This window comes from Anas platyrhynchos, chromosome 1, assembly GCF_047663525.1.
Source record: "Anas platyrhynchos isolate ZD024472 breed Pekin duck chromosome 1, IASCAAS_PekinDuck_T2T, whole genome shotgun sequence".
NCBI classification, from domain to species: Eukaryota; Metazoa; Chordata; class Aves; order Anseriformes; family Anatidae; genus Anas; species Anas platyrhynchos.
This window is the reverse complement of record NC_092587.1, coordinates 67,382,398-67,397,903: the sequence shown is the minus strand read 5'-3', so window position 1 is coordinate 67,397,903 and position 15,506 is coordinate 67,382,398. Positions and strand designations below refer to the sequence as shown.

At 41.6% G+C, this 15,506-nt stretch overlaps 1 protein-coding gene and 1 long non-coding RNA gene across 2 annotated transcripts in view; one reads left to right on the top strand and one right to left on the bottom strand.

The window, feature by feature from the left end:
- The first annotated feature begins 361 nt into the window (after positions 1–361).
- RERGL (RERG like) lies at positions 362–11,278 on the top strand. The gene is made up of 6 exons (XM_038173195.2): positions 362–463; positions 2,886–3,018; positions 3,112–3,168; positions 5,278–5,351; positions 7,926–8,074; positions 9,223–11,278. Exons 1-6 carry the CDS (start codon positions 362–364, stop codon positions 9,497–9,499), a joined length of 792 nt encoding a protein of 263 aa, XP_038029123.1. The 3' UTR covers positions 9,500–11,278.
- A 305-nt stretch (positions 11,279–11,583) lies between these two features.
- The window catches only part of LOC119714552 (uncharacterized), a 53,799-nt gene continuing 49,876 nt past the window's right edge, over positions 11,584–15,506 (bottom strand). The window contains exon 4 of the long non-coding RNA XR_005261855.2: positions 11,584–14,802. This is a non-coding gene — a long non-coding RNA (uncharacterized lncRNA). The remainder of the gene's footprint in view (positions 14,803–15,506) is intronic.

Genomic DNA, 15,506 nt, shown 5'->3' with positions numbered 1-15,506 from the left:
TCTGCAGGAGGATCTGGACAGGCTGGACCGATGGGCTGACGCCAACTGTATGAAGTTCAACAAGGCCAAGTGCCAGGTCTTGCACCTGGGGCACAACAACCCCAAGCAGAGCTACAGGCTGGGAGATGAGTGGTTAGAAAGCTGCCTGGAAGAGAAGGACCTGGGTGTATTAGTTGATAGTCAACTGAATATGAGCCAGCAGTGTGCTCAGGTGGCCAAGAAGGCCAACAGCATCCTGGCTTGTATAAGAAGCAGTTTGGCCAGCAGGACTAGGAAAGTGATTGTCCCCCTGTACTTGGCTTTGGTGAGGCCACACCTCTAGTACTGTGTTCAGTTTTGGGCCCCTTGCTACAAGAAGGCCATGGAGGTGGTCCAGCGAGTCCAGAAAAGGGCAACAAAGCTGGTGAGGGGTCTGGAGAACAACTCGTATGAAGAGTGCCTGAGGGAGCCTGAAGAAGAGGAGGCTCAGGGGCGACCTTATCACTCTCTATAAGTACCTTACAAGAGGCTGTAGCGAGGTGGGGGTTGGTCTATTCTCCCACATGCCTGGTGATAGGACAAAGGGGGAATGGGCTAAAGTTGCTCCAGGGGACGTTTAGGTTGGATATTAGGAAAGACTTCTTTACCAAAAAGGTTGTTATGCACTGGAATGGGCTGCCCAGGGAAGTGGTTGAGTCATCATCCCTGGAGGTCTTTAAAAGACATTTAGATGTAGAGCTTAGGGATATAGCATAGTGGAGGACTTGTTAGTGTTAGGTCAGAGGTTGGACTAGGTGATCTTGGAGGTCTCTTCCAACCTAGATGATTCTGTGATTCTGTGATTTTTAAATTGTACTAATTCCGTTCAAACAGCTCTACTGACAAAAAGGAGAGAGAAGCATGCACAGATAGAGAAACCAGGCAGCTTATGCATTTTAGAGGCATCACTACTTCAGTTGCCATATTGTTCAACTATAGCCACAGGCTTTTATACTAAATGTTAAAGCTAGGCAAATCATTCATAAAGAATGTATTTACTTTGCAAAATTTCTTCTAGCAGACTATACTTTCCTTCAAGCATACTACTATTCAGATAAGCTGATCAACAAATGTGTTAATTGCATATTGAAAAAAATGATGTTGTTTAGAAGAAGATTGGTTTGCTCCCTCATAGATGAGTAACTGTTGCATTTGAGTTTGGTGTGGGTGCTCACATTAAAGAAATTTGAGATCTCCCCTCCATGTGTGGAGAAATTCAAAAATATCTCTGTATATATATCTGTAAAATGCAAATGCGACAATAATAACAGGAAATTAATAGCAAAGTTTATGATTAAGACTAACTGATTCAGGAATTCCTTCCACTGTAAATTTTCTCAATTCCACTTAGTTCTGGGAACTAGTTCTACACAGTATATTCTTTAAAATGGTCAGCACACTACTTTGTTTATTATGGCTGCTGTCTAGATGTGAGAAAGTGCTAATGTAGTTAAGACCATGTAATGGAAACAGGAGAGCTGGATTCTTTCTTTCTTCTTTCATCACCTGTGAAAGTCATAACTTTGATGATGGGTGCACATGGAAAAGCAGCTTTAGGCTTTCCTGTTGCAGAGGTTTCAGTGTTTACAAAACAGTAAAATAAGAGTAAAATAAACTGGCCTTGCTAGTTATACCATTGGTAAGTCCAGCCTAGTGATCTTAGCATCCATCCTTTTTTTCAAAACCTAATGTTACAATAGCCATAGAGGGTCAAATTATGGTTCTTTTTGGTCAGTCAGTAACTTTTGTCTTCTCAGTGAACAGTAGCAGGAAACTACCAGAAAACAAATAAACAAACAAACAAACAAAAAAAGACACCCCACACAGCTAGGTAGGGGCACCCTCCAAATACATTTCCAGCCATTAACAACTTAATTTTAAGTACTTTGGAGCCAATTTATGTCTGTGTGTTTATTCTTAAATATATTTTCTTCTGCTAAGCATTCCCTTATATGTTCCCTTCAACTGTAACAAACATATGTTCAAATTCCTTCTCTGCCTCATTTTTTTGATCTCATGTAAATCTGTTGTATCCATATCCACTAGAAATTACATCGAAACAGCACTTACTGAAGTGTTTATACAAAACATAAGTTTTATTCTTTTCAACAGAAGCGAATAAATATATCAGACTAAATAAATATATTCAGCTTGTATAAACAGAATAAAATAGACATGAAAAGAACAAGTAAGTGCAACTTGGATGTTTGAGAAGTCTCCTATTTACCAGTGGACTATCTAAACCTATACCCAAACATTTTATGCACTTTCAGAGTCAAACAGCCTGTAGAGAGCACTTGTGGAGCCTAACAAAATGCAGTAACAGGCTCAGCCCTTTGTGCCTCACCTTGCACATTTGTCGTATTTTCCTGCAACAGATGAGTGCTTTAAGTGTTACCCAGGCACCATCCAGCACATTTAAGCTCTTCACCAGGCTGATTTAATTCAGTAAAAACATTCATAGGCACAAAAAGCATGCCCACCTAAGTATCTGCAGGACTAGAGGTTTAGTGAGTGACAAGAGCTTTGAAACCTTTGAATGGCAAATATTACAGAGGTGCAGAACATTTATCTCCAACAAATTGCCTCAGTAGCATTCAAAGGGAGTGCAGATCTCTCTAGTTTCTTCACATTCCTGGTACAAGAAGATGACTATCTGAAAAGAAACTTAAAAGCAAGATAAACAAGCACCCTGCCCTGCTGTAGAGCATCTCTTTATTATTATTGTTTCTTGTTTATTATTATTGTTATTATTATTATTCTCCATGGTTTTTTCCTGCGTCTTCTGCACGGGCACCGAGTGGTGGGGAAAGAATGGGAGGGAAGGAGTGGAGGGAGGAGAAACTCAGCCCCCGGAGCGGTAGCAGGCGGCCGGGCCGAGCCGTGCCGGGGCGGTGTCAGGGGGCGGCGGGGCCGCTTATAAAGCGGTGGCGGCGGGGAGCGGGCGACACGGGCGCCATGCGCGGGGGAAGCTGGCTGTGCTGGGCGGCAGCGGATCGGGCAAGTCGGGAAGGGGGCGGGCTGGGGGACGGCCTCGGCTCGGTGGGCGCTGTGACGGTGCCCCTCACTCAGCCGTTTGCTTCCTTCTCGCAGCGCTGGCGGTGCGATTTCTGACACGGCGCTTCATCGGGGAGTACGCCTCCAACGCCGGTGAGCGCCGGGGGCTTCTCGGGGAGCGGGGGGAAGGAGGCAGGAGCGCAACTTTCCGGGAAGGTTTGAGTTTTAGCTGATTTAACGGCGGGAGCTCCTGGCCGCCCCTGAGCTCCGGAGGCGGGGCGGGTGTCTGAGGGGGTCGCGCCTGCAGCCAGCCCCGTGTGAGCCGGGCTCGGGGAGGGCAGGTAACCCGCTGCTTGTGAGAAGCTTGGGGAGGTCATAGGGACCTCAACTGCAGAGGAGATAAAGCAGAGAGTAAAGCAATAGATTGTTAACAAAGTTCTACGGAGTGCCTCTTTACCAGCCCTATAAGAGCAGCGAAACGTTGTTTATCAGGCAGCCCTGATTAATCAGGGCATAATGCCATGTCCCCTGCTTTTGCAGGATAGCTTTTTGGGAGGACTGACTGTGCTGAGAGTAAAAGGTCACACTTGTATCAGAATAAGTGCAGTGATCCATAGGGCACCTCTAAGATCTTGGAAGATGGCAAAACAGGACTCGAGCTTTCACATTTTGGATAGAAGCTGTGTAAGCACTGCTAAACTGCTATGTGTGCTATTCCAGCTGGAGTGGCATGAGAAGGCCCAGAGCTTAAAATGCCAAGAAGACTGCATCTACCTCGTTTGTTTTGCTAAAGTCAAGAAATCTTTCCAAAACCCTTTTTTTTTTTTTTTTTTTTTTTTACAAAAATCAGAGTAGTCAATGTAGAAAGTAAAAAAAAAAAAAAAAAAAAAAAAAAAAGCATTAATAAGTTGAATTTCAGTCAGACATCTAAATTAACTTATTTTGAAAGTAGGTTACAGTTGTACAAAAGTGCTCTCACAAAGTAGCCACTATGCAAACAGACTCTAAGGACAGTTTGAGTCCCAGATGGCTTATCTGAAATCGGAATGTTCACATGCAGATCATGTGGTGCTCTCAATGCTCCCTGGGTGCTCTAAATCACAGCTAAAACCAGGTTTCCTTGTTCTGAGCCTCTGATACTGCAAGTCTCAAAAAAGACATAAACACCCCAAAACATTTTTACTTCTAAATGTTTGTTAGAAGATAAGTTTAATTCAATTTCTAGAGAGGCAAAAGGGTGAAGAGAAGTAGGAAAATGGGTGTTAAAGTCCACATCATCCCAGAAAGCTTAGTGGAATCAGCATATTTAAAAATAATAATAATAATTAATTATGGAAAACATCAAGGAGCTGAGGGTTTGATTCTCTGGGATGCTTGCAACTCACAGTTCACATCAGATGAACCCTTAAGCAAGAAGAACGCTTCAGATGAGCATGGTGCTGAACCAAAGATACTCAGTTCCAGAGATCATAGCACTAACCATGCCCTCCTTACGTGCAGTTTGAAGTATATTTTCAGTAGTACCAACAGCAGTTCTTGTCTTTGTAGTTCAGTAGCGCTGAGGAATTATACTGTAGAAAGCCTGCTGATGAATGTCACTGTAAATGTGAGTTGGTTGCATTTTCTCAGAACAAACTACAGCTTAAAATAATAGTGACCACCTAGCTACAGTAGAGTTCCCAGGGTTGCTAGTGCTGGCAGTGAATCTTAAATCTTAGAGCTGACTCTACAGAAAAGTTTTAGGATTTAGTCTAAGGACATTATCCTGTAAACATTAATATGTGTCCTAGTATAATAACTCTTAAAGCATCAGATTTCAGGGTAAATAATCATTATTACTAAAAAGTGACTTGTGCAGAATCAGCATTTACATGTAGGTTGACTTACTGCTTTCATAATCCTGAACCTTCATAACAAAGTCATCAGCATTTAGCCATTTCAAAGTGTTGTGTGTCCTTTATGCCTCCATTTGAGAAGAAAGCTAGGGTCTAAAAGTAGTGCTTCCATGGGAACACCAGTGAAATGGTGTTGGTTGGCCTAATGGACTGGGCAGCTCAGGTGGTGCAAAATGAAATGAGATTATTTCCATCTTAAATAAATAAAATAAGTAAAGGAAACCTACAATACCAAGGAAACTAAAAGGCTTCTCAGAATTAAATACCAAATCTCATCTTCATCACATTTCTTTTTACCACCATTTCCAGTCACTTTAATGATGCTTTTTATTAGATGCAATGTATTTATTTCTTTATTTATTTTTAGAATGCATCTCTACTAAACACTTAAACCTGGATGCGAGGCAGATACACTTGGAAATTTATGACCCTTGTTCACAGGTAAGAATTTTAGGAAGCTGACAAAATCTATTCCTCATTCTACCAGTGTGATGCTGGGGAGTTGCAAGCATTCTGTCTGTACTTGGAATTTGTGCTTGCTCTTTTTATTTGGAAAGACTGAATCTTTATAGTTGCTGTAGCTCAGAAACTATGTATTTTCTCAATTCATGGAAGAAGCCCTTCAGTGCTTATATCTTTCTGGAAATGCTTTTGCATTTTGGAATATTAACAGGAATAATCTTTCCCACTTCCATATCATTTAGGTAAATATAGAGGAAACACAATTTTCTCAAATCCCCCGAACAGACAGAATTTAGTTTATAAAGCAAGTTGTATGGCTTAAATGGCTGCAGAAACAGTCAAAGTAGATAGGCCTGGAAATAAATCTTCTATTCACACATCCAAGGAAAGCTATAATGCAGGCTTCTGCATGTTGACAGCTGAACTTTGATCACAATAAACCACTCTAAAATTAAGGGGGTTTGTACTAATTTCTTTCCTGCTGTTATAGGAATATGGAAACTTTGGTACTGTATAACGCAGACAGACCTAGATAGGTCTGTCTGGCTATTAGTTCACAAGAATCCCTTTTTTGATCTTGATCTTGCCTTTTGCTGACCAGGATAATGAATGCTAAAGCCAAAGCACTGAGAGTCTAGCTCAGACTTGAGTTCAAGGACGTAAAAACTTAACCAAGTGAGTATATAAAACAAACCTCTAAAGAGATTTGCCTTCTTAGAGACAAGCAAATTTTACTTGTCTCAGGACAAAGCAGATTGTAACATGGCACAGGGGCCATTTTAATGTATTACATGGAGTCCTTCTTTGCTATACAATCTCTGTTAGAAGCTAGTTTTCTGTAGACTTGTTTCTGCCTGTCTCAGACCTCTTTCCTAAGCCCACCTATAACTTCTACTTACTGTATATTCAATCTTGTGGTACATGAACAACTTCTTAAATGCATGCTTGAAACACTGACAGTGGCAGCTAGCTAGGTCAAAACAAACTATACTGCTGTATGTATGGGTATGGAGTTTGGTTGCTTGTGCATGGACACTCTTAGCTTCTAAGGAGATAAGAAATCAGCTGTCTGTTGAGGGCAACTCCTCTTGGAGGCCCTGTTCTATCACTCAGTTGTGTTCATCCTTAGGAACAATAACTAACATTTTCTGAACTGCCTTCTGCTTCTCTCACCTGCAGAGGAGTAAGTAGTGATCAGGAGTGAAGGTGATGGTAATGCTTTTTTCCAATAGGACTGGTGATTTTTAGAAAGAGATGGATGGGGTATGGATGTCCTGTATGCCCTGGGAGCTCGGGAAGAAAAACAGATCCTGAGAGAAGGCTAAACTAACTGGTGAAGGAAAAGTCACCATCTTTATTTCTGCTTCCTTGTTGCTCTCTGATGCTTCCCTCTGGTAGCTAAAGCCTTTCTTTCCAAAGCTCACTGTCTCTTCATCTGTGGGAAACAGCTGTCACACGAGTCACCTTTCTTGCCCCTAAATCTGCTGCACAGTCACTACAGCATTCAAAAACTGTTCTTGTGAAGACATTGACGTCTTCAGACAGTTCTGGGAACTTGTTTCATCTTTTGTTTCTCGTGCACCCCATATCACTGCCAGCATTGTCACCATCCCTCATTCAAAATTACAGCCTTGGTACAGCTGTTTATGGTGCTACAGTGTTGCTGTGGTGCTGAGCTAATCAAGGCAGCCAGGGTGGGATACTGGTGGGTGTATACACTGCAAAGAGCACAATATTAAACTTAAATAGTCCTCAAGTTGCTGTCCAACGTGTTTTCTACAGAGCACATGTTCTAGTCTATGCTGGTGAACTGCTAGTATATTACCTATCATGGATTACGTGGCTCTTGCCAACTGCAGCCATCTGGTAGGGATAAGCTAACTTCAAGTATTTTTGAAATTACCTTCCTGAGCTTAATGGGACAGTTTGCAGCTGTTAATTTCCAGAAATCATGACAGTGACACTTTCTTGGGGTGAAAGGACCCAAACACTAACTCCCATTATCCCTTGAGTGGCTTTTGTCACCTGTGGTGTTAAAGTCAACTGCTGTTTGAAAGGAGATTTGTCTAGCCCTATGGAAATTTATCTTGTGGGTAAACACTGCTTCAGACTTGAACGAAGCAAAGAAAAAACAAGAGAAGAGAACAAATTTTAACTAAATAATGAAGCTTACTGTAGTCAGGCATACATAACAGCCATAACCAGAAACACCACAAATACGGATGGCCCACACTTAATTCTCCTGTAACTCTGCAGAATGTTCAGCATATATATGCCAAAAGCAGTGGCTGTAAAGATAATGCAATTTTATTGCCTAAACAAAGCACAGGTGTTACACAATGAATTTGTTAGTACTCCAAAATGCAATCTGTAGTGGTAGTTATTTATTAGGGTTGTGGAGTAGGACTCACCTGAATTCCATGTTGGTACCAAGACCTATTAATATCTTTTGCAATGAAAGATGCAGTGTTCTCACATTCACGCTGCCACAGAAAATACTCAAGAGTGATAACAGTAACTATCTTTTTTCATGTGAATTTGAACTTCTTTCAGCCAAGGCAAGGGAAGCTCTCCCTCACAGATGAGCTCCACTGGGCTGATGGATTCATCATTGTTTATGACATCAGTGACAGAGCATCATTTGCATTTGCAAAAGCATTGCTATACAGAATCCAAGAGTCTCACATAGGAGCTTGTAAAAAGTAAGTGGTATTATTTTTTTCTCTCAGCAAAACATATGAAAACGCTGTAGGAATCCTAGTAACAATCAAAATCCAGCAGCATCCCAGCAGCATAGCATAATGCCGACAATACAATACTTGATGGTAAATTGCATTGCAGATTAAAACTTGTTTCACTGTGACCAAAACCAAGTATACTAAGATCTTTGTTTTCATTTCTTACAGCAATATGTTTCAAATAATTGCCATAAATCTGCCTGCTGTGATTTATGTGGGTAAAAAGCTATCACAGTCATCCTGTGCTTTTGCTTCCCCTACTAATGCTCATATTACCAATGGAGATGCACCAGTGCGGAATTCAGAGAAAGTGTGTCCTACAATAAATTAATCTAATACCGTAAGTTTCTCCAAAGCTGCCTTTAGCAGCAGTCCCCATGTCATTTGTGCACATGGGTGATCACAGAGTAAGAAACAAACCACTTACATTCAAAAAGAACAACCAAAATTGCATGTCTGAGTATACATGGTGGTGTGTATTCCTGTATCGGTCCACTGAGGTGCTTTCTAAGTAAATGAGTGAAATACTTTTCTTATTACCAGAAGTGGAGTAAAAAAAAAAAAAAAAAACACTTTTCTGTCTGTTTTGCTGCTGAGCTTCCTTAAATAGGGTTTCTTTGGAAGTGGTAATTTTAGCAGAAGCTTGCAATTAGGATCTCTTTTAGAATTAGGATTTTCTTCTCAATGATACCATTCATTGTGATCTTAGGTGCATCTCTTTAACTCTATTCTGTTACCCACAAATGGAGAATATGTTCAGTTTTCTTCTTCGTGACATCCAGGAGCTGACAATATCCTCAGCAGTATAGAGTGTGAAATCTGCAGTGAATGAAAAGCAGATGAAATTATTGAATAGAAGAAATGAAATGAAAACTTCCTGATTGATGTCACGAGAATACCTTGTATGGAAAGTCCTTTAATGTTTTTATACAGACAATAGAAAACTATAACTCTACCTGGTATGGTTAAGGTGGTGTTTTTTTTTTTCTTTGTTTTTTGCAGTGCTTCTTATCCTGAATACACATACATCATTTACATGCTACCTACTGCATAGCGTACAACACAGTATTTTAACATCTTTTCTCTAATTTAAACTTTTTTTTTGATTTCAGAATGGTTGAGTCAGCAGTAGTTTTGATTGGTAACAAACAAGATTTATGCCACATGAGGGAAGTTGACTGGGATGAAGGACAAAAGCTGGCAATGGATAACAAGTGCCATTTCTCTGGGCTGTCTGCAGCTGAACATTATCAGGAAGTTGTGGCAATGTTCACAAAACTCCTGAGGAATATCACCTCAAATTTCAAAGCAAAGAGAAGACCAAGTGGATCAAAATCAATGGCTAAGTTAATCAACAATGTGTTTGGAAAGAGAAGGAAATCTGTGTAAAAGATGGTTAGTCCTGAATTAGGAACAAGCTGAAATAATATAACACAAGCAGCACTTGCTATTCAGTCAACTTCCTCTGGGGTCAGTGTCTGGAGAAGTAAGACAGTACAGTCAAGGAGACAGGGTCTAGACCTAGGAGACCCAATCTTCTATTTCCAGTTCTACAACAGATTTAATGTATTAGGGCTATGTAACTTAATCTCTAAGCAGCTCCTTCCACTCTTTATCTCCTAAATTCTTCAGAGCAGGGAGTTTTATTCTGTATTTATTCAACATCAGCATGGACTTGGACAGAGTCCATGGCTTATACTCAGGTGTGGCTGAGTATAAGCAGCCATTTTCAATTAACTCAGCCTTGCTTACCAAAATCTTTCTTGAGAACTCGGAGATGTAGTTGTTCTTTTGCGCAAGAACACTTGCACTAAAGAAAAGCAAAATATTCCTATAGTGTACGATAGCATACTTAACTTGAGAAAGAACAGTTCAGAGCCTCATGATCCTAAAGGTGCCTCATACCTGCTGAAATTCATAGAAATTAAGTGTTTAGACAGCAAATCTACAGAAGATATTTACTATCAAATCTACCTTGTGGAAGCACCAGAAGTAGGGAATCAGATAAACAATGCAGTATTGTCTTCTGTTTCATATCTTCTTTGTGGTGGGTTTCTTTGTTTGTTGTTGTTGTTTAGTGATAAGGTAGAGAGGACTGAGGAGGGTAAGAACTGAAAAATGTTAGTCAGTGAGCAGTGGACTGTTTTAGCAAGATCATTAGCTAGGGCCAGTGTAACATCTTGGATTGATCACTTTCACTGAGTAGTTTTCTGGCATTATAGTATAGTTTCTTTACTGGTAAGGTAGATACGCCTGTTCAAGAACTTAATTTCTGCATGCGTTTAAAGGTCAGCCTGCTGGTAGGAGCCATGCTCCTAACTTGCACAGAGTTTTTTCAAAAGACCAGTGCTTTAAAACTGAGTTATCACTGTGGTATTAAAATGCCACTTGACAGAGTACTAAGGAGCACTAGCTACACTTTTCAAATGTGGATATTAAACATCACATGGGTCTAAATATGCTGTCAGTTGACATACAGAGCTCTTTCTGTAGATTTAACTAAATAAGGGCTTAGCCCAGCATGTTTGAAAGTGCTGTGGTCATACAGAAATCATGAAAGGGAGGAAGAATGATCCAAAAGTGAGTTACTGCTTCTTGCTCAGTCCAGAGGACAGCTGGGATTAGGTCTTTATGAGTGTCTGCACCAAAGCCTGCCTCTTCTCTGGAAGGTTTGAAACTGTATTGAAACTGTTAAGATTACTTTATCAGTTGGGACAGAATACTGATTTTAAAATGTCCATAAGATAGCATATAAAAAGCTATATAATCTTAATATTATTGTAGTAAAATAAAAGTAAAGAAAGTTTTAATGTGTTGACCAAAGATCACTTTTTAAATAAACGTTTTATTTCACTTGTTTTAAGACTACAAATACTGGAATATAGTTCTCACACAACGCTACTGTATTTTCTATTCAGATGCTTCTCTGCCATATCAGGAGTAGTGTACTTAAGACTGTGTTGTCAGTATTTATGAAACTGAACTTGAAGACTACTCATGTACACCTCTCAGCTTTCCAGCACACATGGAATTCCAGAACAGCTGATAGACTGTCAGTATGCCAGGGCAGCTGTATATTGCCATTTCTAGCATTGTCCAGAAACGTGTTGACCTGTTGTTTGTATTTACCGCTATGGTATCCAATAAACTGAATATAAGATGGATGTATTAACACTTTTTGTTTGTTTGTTTTACTGTGGTATAAATACATGTGTGTGTATATATATATTTCTATAAAAGGGAAGCACCATGCAGATCTGGAATTTGAATTAGAAGAAATAAATCTGAGAATCAGAAACTTGTGCAAAAGACAGCCTCTAGCTGCAGAGGACTTTTTTTTGTCTTTATCCTTACAAATTTGTGAAGATAACCATGGAAGCTAATTAGTTTTGATTTGCTGGTATTGGAATATGGACTTCCAGGTAAGCGTAACCTGCGGCATGCCCCACTGTTTTCCCTCCCTTATTTTCCAGATGGTTTAAACAGTGAAACAGAAGAGTGGCTGTTTCCTGGCCTGTGTGATTGGTTTCCAGGTAAGTGCAACCTTCTGAGACAACCGCAAGGTACACATAGGCTTAAGCATACTGAAATATCCATTATAAACATAACTTGATGTTCTTAAGATCAGGACTTCTGTTGTCTCTTATTGCTGGTAAATGCAAATAGCGCAGAATTTGGGAAGGAATTCAGTTTCAAAGCAGTAAAGCATACACATGTTTTTTCTACTATAAGTGTATTAAAAGAATGATTTACATGTTACTAAATGTTTTAACAGCCAATGTAATATGTTACTAATTATTTAAGCCACATTTTCTTTGCATATCTTCTCATTTTCAAAAATGCAAAGAAGAAACCTGCTTGCAAGAAGAAATGAATGATGTTATTTGATGTTTGATGCTTGCCCTTGGTAATGGCATCACCTACTGTACTCATTGAAAAAGGTGGAAATGGAGTTGTTTGGTTTGCCATGGATTGCTTCACTATATGACCTGTTTCTTTCTCACCAAAAAGATTTTGAAATTGCCGTACGAGAGTTAATGTCCTTGTTCAGATGAACTTTCAACAGTTTTGGTAAATTTTTGTCTGAGAAAGGCATTCAGAATTGATGTTCCTTCTCACTGTCTTCAACTTGAAAAGAAAACACACAAAACTTTAGAAACAGTGACATAAAAACAAAGAGATTCTAGTGAAGTATAAAGGTAATAGCCCCTGACTCCCAAATGCTGTCTCTGAGAGAGCTTTCAGGTATTTTTTGAAGCTCTTTCTCACTTTAGTTTTGAAATAAAACAAACACAACCTCAGCTTATTTTCCTGCTGTCATGTCTGCATTAAACTCTTTCTATAATTCCCACTATAGTCACACTCACAACAGGGCAAAGGGGAAAATCACAGAGTCACAGAACCGTAGGGGTTGGAAGGGACCTCGAAAGATCATTGGGTCCAACCCCCCTGCCAAAGCAGGTTCCTCAGAGCAGGCTGCCCAGGTAGGCATCCAGACAGGCCTTGAATATCTCCAGAGAAGGAGACACCACAACCTCCCTAGGCAGCTTGTTCCAGTGATCCATCACCCTCACTGTGAAGAAGTTCTTTCGCATGTCAGTGCGGAACTTCCTGTGCTCTAACTTGCAGCCATTGCCCCTTGTCCTATCCCCACAAACCACTGAGAAGTGGTTGGCTACGTCCTTCTGTCCCCCACCCCTCAGGTATTTATATACACTGAGGAGATCCCCTCTCAGTCTTCTTTTCTGCAGGCTGAACAGACCCAGGTATCTCAGCCTTTCCTCATAAGGAAGATGCTCCAGGCCCCGTATCATCTTTGTGGCCCTCCGCTGGACTCTCCAGGAGATCCCTGTCTTTCTTGTACCGGGGAGCCCAGATCTGGACACAGTACTCCAGGTGAGGCCTGACCAGGGCAGGGTAGAGGGGGAGGATCACCTCCCTTGACCTGCTGGTCACTCTCCTTTTAATGCACGCCAGGATCCCATTAGCCCTCTTGGCCACCAGGGCACACTGCTGGCTCATTGTCAACCTGTCGTCCACCAGGACCCCCAGATCCTTCTCCTCAGAGTTCCTCTCCAGCATGTCATCCCTCAGCCTGTACCGATACTTCGGGTTGTTCCTTCCCAGGTGCACGACTCTACACTTGCTCTTGTTAAACCTCATTTGGTTTCTTCCTGCCCATCTCTCCACCATGTCCAGGTCTCACTGAATGGCAGCACAGCCTTCTGGCATCTCAGCCACTCCTCCCAGCTTTGTGTCATCGGCGTATTTGCTGAGGGCAGACACTATTCCCTCATCAAGTTCGTTGATGAAGATGTTGAACTAGACAGGACCCAGTACCATCCCCTGGGGAACACTGCTAGTGATAGGTCTCCAGCTGGACTCTGCTCCTCCGATCACCACCCTCTGAGCTCGGCCAGTCAGCCAGTTCTCAACCCACCTTGCAGTCCACTCATCTATCCCACACTTTCTCAGCTTTGCTAGTAGGATGTCATGGGAGACAGTATCGAAAGCCTTGCTAAAGTCAAGGTAGATGACATCCACTGCTCTCCCCCCATCTACCCAGCTGGTGATGCCATCATAGAAGGCAACGAGGTTGGTTGAGAAGGACTTCCCCTTGGTGAATCCATGCTGAATACTCCTCATAAACTTCTTCTCTTCCAATTGCTTGGACATGGCATCCAGAACAAGCTTTTTCCAACACCTTTCCAGGGACAGAGGTGAGACTGACTGGCCTGTAGTTTCCCAGATCCTCCTTCTTGCCCTTCTTGAAGACCAGAGTGACACTGGCTATCCTCCAGTCTTCAGACACCTCTCCTGTTTTCCAGGACGTTTCAAAGATGATAGAGAGCAGTTCAGCGATCACCTCTGCCAGCTCCCTTAGCACACACGGATGCATCCCATCGGTACCATGGATTTGTATGTGTTGAGCCCCACTCAGACGGTCCCGAACCACTCCCACGTCCACCAGGAGGGAGCCCTCCATTTCCCAGACCCTTTGTGCTATTGTCAGGGGCAAGGAGTCCTGGGGGAGTGTCCTTGGGGCAAAGAGTGAAGCAAAGAAAGCATTCAGTATCTCTGCCTTCTCAATGTCTCCCGTGACCAGGACGCCCCCCTCATTCAGCAAGGGACCCACATTATCCCTAGTCTTCCTCTTGCTGTTTACATACTTGAAAAACCCTTCTTGTTATCCTTTATCTCTTTTGCAAGCCTTTAGGTGGGCTTTAGCCTTCCTCGTCGCATCCTTGCAGGGCCTGACAACACGTCTATACTCCTCCCAAGAGGACAGGCCCTTTTTCCACATTTCATAGACCATCCTCTTCCTTTTCACACAGAATCACAGATTTGATCTTATTGATGAGCTCCTTGCTCATCCACACAGGTTTCCTGTCCCTCTTCCCCGATTTCCTACTCTTAGGGATGCACCGATCCTGAGCATGGAAGAAGTGCTGCTTAAATGTAGGCCAGCTTTCACAAGCACCCTTGCATTCTAGCAGCCTATCCCATGAGATACTCCCAAGCAGGTCCCAGAAGAGGTCGAAGTTGGCTCTTCGGAAGTCCAGGGTAGCAATCCTGCTTTTAGCCTTACTTCCTTAATGTCACAGAAAAACTTATTCCTTATGTCTGATATTCCTGGAAGGAGGAGCAATTAGGTGTAGCACTGAGTATGCAAACAAACATACTATTTCTTTCTGAAAAGAAAACAAAAACAAAACAAAAATTTAAATCAGGATAACAATAAAGAGGTAGAGCAGAATGTTTTGAAGCTGTGCTATACTCTGAAAACAACAGCAAGTATCACAGGTTGCCTAGCCCACTGCTAGAAGCTGACTTCAGAAGTAATTATGAAAGGTAAATACTGAAGCATCAAAACCTTGTGAGTCATGCAGGGACAACCTTGTTTCTGTTCTCTCTATCTGGCTGCGCTATTTTGAGGGTGATGCAGCAGTAGATATTTGAAGATATCTGATTGCGGTGCTCTGTCCAGCAAGGAGGTAGAAAGAGGGATGGATGCTGTAGCTAACAGCCTGAACAGGCATGATGCTGTCTGTCACCGACAGTTGGATCCAGATCACTCAGTGGTATTTTCAGAGGGTGCACTGTGGAGAATTATTAAGAAGTTATTATGAACACCACTCAAAGCAAAACTTTTAGGCTACCAGCCTAGAATAATATAAAGCGATATTAACTTATACTCTTGAATAAATTAGTTCTCACTGTATTTAAAAAAAAAATGGAACCCCTTCCTCCTTAAGCCAGGAACATTCATAGCCTTAGCCTTTACTTGACAATGGAAAACAAATACAAGGGGAAGCTAAATTTTGACACACTGGTTAAGATGGTTTGAAAAGCAAATCCTTTGTTTTTGTTTGCCTGAATGAGGAACTGGTAATCT

Excerpts from the sequence above, each read along its gene's own strand:
- RERGL (XM_038173195.2), top strand. The coding sequence starts at position 362 with ATGGAGGTGGTCCAGCGAGTCCAGAAAAGGGCAACAAAGCTGGTGAGG. Across the intron at positions 5,352-7,925 it reads TTTATGACCCTTGTTCACAG|CCAAGGCAAGGGAAGCTCTC; the intron begins GTAAGAATTTTA and ends AACTTCTTTCAG. Across the intron at positions 8,075-9,222 it reads CACATAGGAGCTTGTAAAAA|AATGGTTGAGTCAGCAGTAG; the intron begins GTAAGTGGTATT and ends TTTTGATTTCAG.